This window comes from Periophthalmus magnuspinnatus, chromosome 15 (assembly GCF_009829125.3).
Source record: "Periophthalmus magnuspinnatus isolate fPerMag1 chromosome 15, fPerMag1.2.pri, whole genome shotgun sequence".
NCBI lineage: Eukaryota > Metazoa > Chordata > Actinopteri > Gobiiformes > Gobiidae > Periophthalmus > Periophthalmus magnuspinnatus.
This window is the reverse complement of record NC_047140.1, coordinates 30,522,621-30,529,662: the sequence shown is the minus strand read 5'-3', so window position 1 is coordinate 30,529,662 and position 7,042 is coordinate 30,522,621. Positions and strand designations below refer to the sequence as shown.

Genomic DNA, 7,042 nt, shown 5'->3' with positions numbered 1-7,042 from the left:
AACTAAAGCTGCTGCTGTGTTTGAAAAGACATGCTGCCTCTGCACTTCCTGTGAAACAAACGCCGGACTCCAGACTCATATAATCAAACACAGAACTCCCCGCGTCGATCGTGATGCAGAAGCTCCATTCTGAATCGAACTGTACTATCGACCATCGACTACACTGTCTGCCATGACAAAAGTGTACGGAAGTAGCACATTTCCATCATCCCATCATGGATGTAACAGGTGAATAAACATGGGAAATCCATCGTAGCTATGGTTTAATAACGCGTTTTTGTTATTTTGAACTGATACACTGTGAAAGTTTGACAATCAAGCGCGAAGGATCGAGATTTTTCTACGGTAGTACGATGGAAAAACGTTCAACCGGTGCTAAAAACGCCACAGCGAGTGAAGAGTTTGATGGAGAAACCGGTGAAGCTAATCCTAAGATTTCCCATGATCCTTCAGCCGCTAACGGCACCGCCAGAGCCCGATGGACCCTGCTGCGACAGGTGAGACTCACCGGGCTGTGCAGAGAGCCGGCTCACCTGCAGGGAGCCGGTTCACCTGCAGGGAGCCGGTTCACCTGCGTGGAGCCGGTTCACCTGCAGGGAGCCGATCCATTTGCAGGGAGCCGGATCACCTGCAAGGAGCCGGCTCTCCTGCACTACTGTTACTACTACTACTACTACTACTACTAATACTAATACTACTAATACAAATACTACTAATACTAATATTACTACTAGCACTACTACTACTAGTATTGTTACTACTTCTAGTACTTCTACTTCTACTACTACTACTACTACTGTTGACAAAGTGCAGCTGCAGTATTTGCCTAATATTTCTGTTACTGTAATAACAGCAGCTACAAAACCTGTCAAAGTATTAAACTGTTTATTGAATCATGTTTTTTCTATGACCTGACACATGTTACATAATAGTTTATATGAGTTTAAATTGTGACGTGTGGAGTCAGTTTGGAGTTGATGAAGTATCGATACTACAGACCTGAGAGTGTTTTACATCCCAGCATCCACTGCACACAGACCTGTCACATGACTCTGAAGCACAATACACCGCTACAGAGAAATACTGCGATAAACGATAATCCTCAAACTATTTTATACCTGTGACATAATAAACTTAAAACGACATAACCCACTGAACAAATGTTTAAAGAGACAGTATCATTAAGAATAAAGAATCAAGCAAGAATTAGCCTTAGAAGTTTCCCTTTCTCATCGTATGACAACAAAAATAACAACAACCTCTCTGTTATTGCAAAGAAACTGTACACAATAAGTACTGAGCCCCAAAATATATTGATCCAGCTATAATTTGTTGAACGTAGATTTAATAATGATCCTGACAACACAGAATACGGAAACCACTAAAACTGAGACATAATAAAAAATAAAACAATAAAATGCTAATAATAATAATGTTTGAGTTAGGCCTGTCAGTCAATACATGATGGATGGAAAAATATTTTTGGGGGTAAATATTTATGGTTTTTTTGTTGGTTTTTTCACTATATGATAAGATTTGAGCTGTAGAAAGTTTTGTTTTCCCCCCGACAAAACCCACAATGTCGATGAAACGTTCTGCACCGACAAAGACGCTTACGAAGGTTTGAACTTTGTGTTTAAATAAGAGAGAAATGTGAGGAAAATGTTAAAGTCTGTGTGAGAAAAGTGTATAAAGTGTGTGGTGAGGAGTTTTACAGCAAAAAACATAGAGAATAATTGTACAAAATAAAGCTGAGTACTATTGTGGGTTATTTTTACAATGTAACCTGCGCTATAAACCAGGGAACACTGTATATGATAAGATTTGAGCTGTAGAAAGTTGAATAAATCACTTCTAATTCTCATTATAGATACAAACTAATTACTTAAGTGTTGCTTTTTGTTTTTTAGTTATTTCTGCTCATGTTTTTTTTTATATTTTACATTTAGAATAGTGTTTTAGGAATAATTCTGTTTTATGGTTTGGTTTCAGTATTATTGTTTATTGTGTATATTTACTTCAGCAATATATCGCACTTCAGGCCTCGTTTATTATTTGTCTGTCTACATCTCCACAACTCAAAACGCTCTGTTCCACCTTGTGATGTCATGAAGTGGTAGTTTTCAAGTTAGCGTCTACCTTTTACCTTTAGTTCAGTAGAGTTTGGACCTTCCAGATTCGCTGAAATGATCCGAATGATTCTAAAAATGAAGGTGTGTGGAGTTAAACAACACAGCGGAGCACTTCCTGTATCAACACATGACGACATCACAAGGTGGAACATGGCGTTTTCAGTTTGAGATGAGGTAAAATAAAACCTGTGCGTTTACGTTTCCCGTGATAATCCTCAGGTGCTGCGTCAGAAGCAGGTGGACTGTCCCGAGGTGAAGCAGGTGTCCGTGCGCAGATTCTCCAGTTTTGACCTTTTCAGCAGGAAGAGACTCGTGATCCATGGTCCCGGTAATACCTCAGATGACCAGTGGGTGGAGTACCGCAGTGTGTCTCTGCCAAAGTACAGTGCCTTACTCAGGTGAACGTGTGTGTTTATATTTGTGTGTAAGTTCTCAGTCAGATTCTCATTAAAGTTTAAACATATTCATCTTTTACAGAGTTCACTTGGGGCCCCTCAAAGTCAATGAAGTCCTCAACAGTTTCGATAACACCGGTAACATTTGTAAGTACCAGTATCATTCTCCGTCTTTGCTGACAAGCCAAATGCCGGGGTCAGAGGTCGAAACTATTGCTAATGCTGTTGCTGTTTAACGCTGTGCAAAAAAAAAAAAAAGGAAAAAAAGGATCATTCTGTTTTACACTGCCTGGCCAAAAAAAAAGTCGCCACCTGGATTTAACCAAGTAAATGATTGCGAGTCTATAAGTACGAGTCGGATTCATCGGGCTCAAATAATGAAAGAGTGGTTCAGGAGCATGAGACATAATTTTCACACATGGATTATCCACCACAGAGTCCAGACCCTAACCCCATTGAGAATCTTTGGGATGTTCTGGAGAAGCTTTGTGCAGCATCAGACTCGACCGTTAATGCAACAGGTGAAAAATTAATGCAACACTGGATGGAAATAAATCTTGTGACGTTGGAGAAGTGAAATCGAAACAATGCCACAGTGAATGATCAAAAGTAAAGGCGTAACAATCAAATATTAGTGTGTTAGAGTGTGTGACCTTTTTTTTGGTGGCGACTTTTTTTTTACCATCTGCAAACTGCATCTATTCAACATTTGTCTTTCTCCGCTGCTCCTCTCTGCTAAAGCGGTGGTCGGCCAGATGGGAAACTAAGTTACTGACTTGCTGGTGGATTAGCACAGTGTGAGACATGGAGGTGGAGAGCGGGTGGAGAGCGGGAGGGCATGCCAGCGGAGATGTGTGTCTGTGTGTTTAAGAAGGGAGAGTCACTAACAGAACACCCTGCTCCTCAGACAATGAACCAGCCATCCAGCCTGTTCTTCACCCCATGTTTGGGACTAGTAATGCGTGTGATCAATTAGTATTGGTTGAGAGAATGCTTTGAAAGGCCCAGAGGTGACCCCGTCAGTGCCCTGGGCGATGTATTTGGGGATAGGGGAGGTGGGGGTTACACAGATAGAGCCATGCGTGCTGTATAAAATCACTCTTATACTCACGTCTGCTCACATCTACAGCAGAACCCACAGCCTCTCATGAAAGTCCCCGTCCACACATACATTTACACACACATATCACACTCTCCACCTTCCTGCTGTCCCAGTAATCTCCGACCCCTGAGGTGTGGACAAACCCAAATCCTAGGGGCCCTTGTCCTCCTGAATAGTGGGCTTAAAAGCCTGTCCGGATTAGCCCACTACCCCTATAATGTGTGGACTCAGCCTAAAAGTGCTACCCCTTCTCACCATGACGCTCTCTACAAGCTATTCAATTTGTCCCACCACTGTGCACGTATGTGAACAATATGTTATTTCTTAAGGTGACGATAAGCTGAAGTCAATGGTGTCATGTCAAGAGCCGACCCCGCTTCATATTCATGTGTTTGAAATGAAAGTGTTTGTTAAAGTCACGGTTTTTGTCTCTTTTTTTCATCATGTTAGGTTTATTGTCAGGGCTTTTGTTACAGCTTTGTCCAGAACATGTTTGATTCTGTGATATATTTGGATTACTCTGTTTCTGTGATTCCCCTGTCTCAGTTTGAGTCTTATTCCTTGGTTCTGTTGAGCTGTAGGATTTATACTGCATGCTTCAGAGTACTGTACTAGTGCTGCAGTCTGTCTACGTCTTGGTTTCTGTTCCTAAAAGCCTATGTTAAATATGTTCTCCCCGTGACATTGTTTTGTTGCAGATGAGCTTGTAGTTCCCAGGGTGCTTTGTCCGGGTGTTGTTTCGAGGTTTAAAAGGGCTCGGGTCCTGTTCCCTGGGGCTGTGGTCACTAATGATGCAGGTGGGCCGTGTGTGAGGGCTTTTCACGTATCATCTAGTGACAGGTGTGACCCTCCAGCCTTTTTAATGCCTCGGCTTAAGGTCGTTCTACGTTCTATTAAACTCCTTTTAGAAATGTGTGATCTGTTTATTGTTTACATAAAGAATAGTGGAGTCCGGTCCCAGTCGTCCCTGTCGTCCTCATGACCCTGACGTTCTGCTGGTTTAGTCTCCACTGATGAAGATTATTCTCTGTGACAAAGTTAAACTCAGTTATAAGAAAGAAATACTTTAAGTTGAAGTTTAAAAAAATAAATGTGTAAATCAGGCAGTGACTTGTCCCGACCCTGTGACCTGCTGTTGCACAGGTGTGTGTTTTTCTGTGTGGAGAGTTTGTTGGTGAATGTTTCGGTGTGTGTATGTGGTAATCGGTGCCCCCCGTAGCCACCCCTTGTGCCAAGCCTTTAGAGGAGCCCTGTTTGCATAATTATGCTAATTCATTGTGCCATAGTGCTAATTAGACCTCGTTAGACAATAGTGCGAGGCTGGAAGCTGGCAGACACACACACAGAGACATGCTCGCTCAGACTGTTGTGTCAGTGACAGCGTTTGTAGACCCCCTCGGTGCTGTTTATAACATGTTTTCTATAGAAATGGTTTTCTACTGTTGTGCAGAGAGCGGAGCTCAGGTGTCTTTTACCATTTTGATTTTGGCTAATGGCTTCAAAATCAATGTGAAATCAAATACTCCACATGCCTCCTTTAAGGCCCAGGGCCAAAGTCAGATACATGTTTTTGTTTACAAAAACTGATGCAGATTACCTTCTGTTTTTTTATATCTGTGCACGTTTGAGAGTAAACAGCTGTTTTATTTTCAGTGTAATATAAGTCTTTACAGAAATTGTCAGTTGATGTAATTTGTTGAGTTAAACTCATATGAGTGAGTTTTTTTATAAATAGAAGGAGGAAGTTGCTCCTGGAGCAGTTGATGATTTTTAAGTAGCGTTTTGACATGATGCTAATGTGCAGCTCCTCACACCAGTTGATGTGGACGCACTTTCACAATACATTCCCTGCAGTCAGCCATTATGGCTCTGGGCACAATGGGGATTGAGGAGCTGCTGGGTGTATCTTTACTCTACGACTCCTCTCCCATTATAGTCCGGAGTTGATTATGTGAATTTAAGCATGACTGAAAGTTGGTGTGTGTGCGTGTGTGTGTGTGCGTGTGTGCGTACGTGTGGGGGTGTGTGCGTGTGCGTGTGTCCAGATGCGTGTGCATGTGTGCACAATTACCAGTAAGCGGTAGGATTAAGTTCAGGAAATGAGTAGAGCGTTAAAGAGGTGCTTCCCTGCCCAGTGCTCCTGCATTGTCACCACTGCTAATACTCAGCTAATTACAAGGACATACTTTAACAGCAAGCTCAGCTTTTCAGTGTGGTCTGCCTCTGCCACAGTCTCCTCCCATTCTTATGTTACCCCTTCAGCCTGGAATTAGGGGATGAACTGAGAGAGTAATAACATGCCTTCCCCCTAAAAGCTCACCTCCTCTGGATGGATACAATTATTGGATTTTTCTCCCTTTAAGTCGGCCTCTGTGCCCCTCCTGACTGTCCCCTATGGAGGATTAGCTCATACACTGCGGCCTACGGCTATATTCACAACAATATAAACTCAGCAGTGCAGCCCATTAAAAGTAGTATTTTTCAACATTTTCAAATCAAATATAGATCGATGTTCTTTCATTGAGGAACAACAGCAGGTCTATAGTTTTATCTTCACACATTATGTTTCTATATGTTCTGTTTTTCATGTTTAATAAGGTTAAATGTCAAATCTACATGTTTGTTCTGCTGAGGCTCTCGTTCCTTCAGAGGAAACTCTTCGTCTACAGTAGAAGTGCCACTTAAGTTCAACCTGTCAGCACGTCCCGTGTGCTTAATGTGTTTGCCATAGACCTAAAACGCTCTTCATTTGCTTAGTGACTCTCAGTATAAAACGAATGGCTGAGTATTACAGCTCCTCATTCAGTCTGTCAGTGTGTTTCTGCCTTTACAAATGGCCCCACGGGGGTCTTTAGCTGTCAACTCAGACTCAAAATAACTTTATTTATCTCGCAGGTAGGGACTCAACACTTCCATCCATAACACAATGAAAGGCACGTTCATCAGCACATACAGAGACTCGCTCAGCTGTCAGCTCACGTTAAGGAAAGTGTTGACAGTAATAGGCGTGCTAAATGCTAATGCGGGCTAGCCAAGACCTCTGAGGGAAAAGCTAACTGATTTTCAAGTGTTCCCTGGTGACTGCTGTGCTCAATAACTAGCTGTTATAGCTCTCTTGAGCTGCGAGTATTAAGTACCATCGCTGTCCTTTGAGAGGCTGTTGCTTTAGTGGGAAATATCATATTACCAGAGGAGCAGAGACGCAGCTTTTAAAAACCTGCATGTGAAAAAAAGAATAACCTACAGCTAATCAGTGAATGCAGTAGGGCCGTGTCATTCAGCGCACACTTGTGTCCTCGGCAGGTCACAGTGGGCTATGGCGCCATACACCTTTATGTTTGTCCACTCAGGCTGAACCTCCACCTCTCACATCCACAGAACCGCCCTCCACCTCTCACATCCACAGATCAGTG

General features: G+C 42.5%; 1 protein-coding gene across 1 annotated transcript in view; it reads left to right on the top strand.

Annotated features, from left to right (window-relative positions):
• The first annotated feature begins 177 nt into the window (after positions 1-177).
• The window catches only part of camkmt (calmodulin-lysine N-methyltransferase), a 161,061-nt gene continuing 154,196 nt past the window's right edge, over positions 178-7,042 (top strand). Inside the window, exons 1-3 of the mRNA XM_033980260.2 lie at positions 178-497; positions 2,352-2,530; positions 2,610-2,674. Of these exons, the coding sequence (XP_033836151.1) occupies positions 354-497; positions 2,352-2,530; positions 2,610-2,674 (388 nt within the window). The 5' untranslated portion in view covers positions 178-353. The remainder of the gene's footprint in view (positions 498-2,351; positions 2,531-2,609; positions 2,675-7,042) is intronic.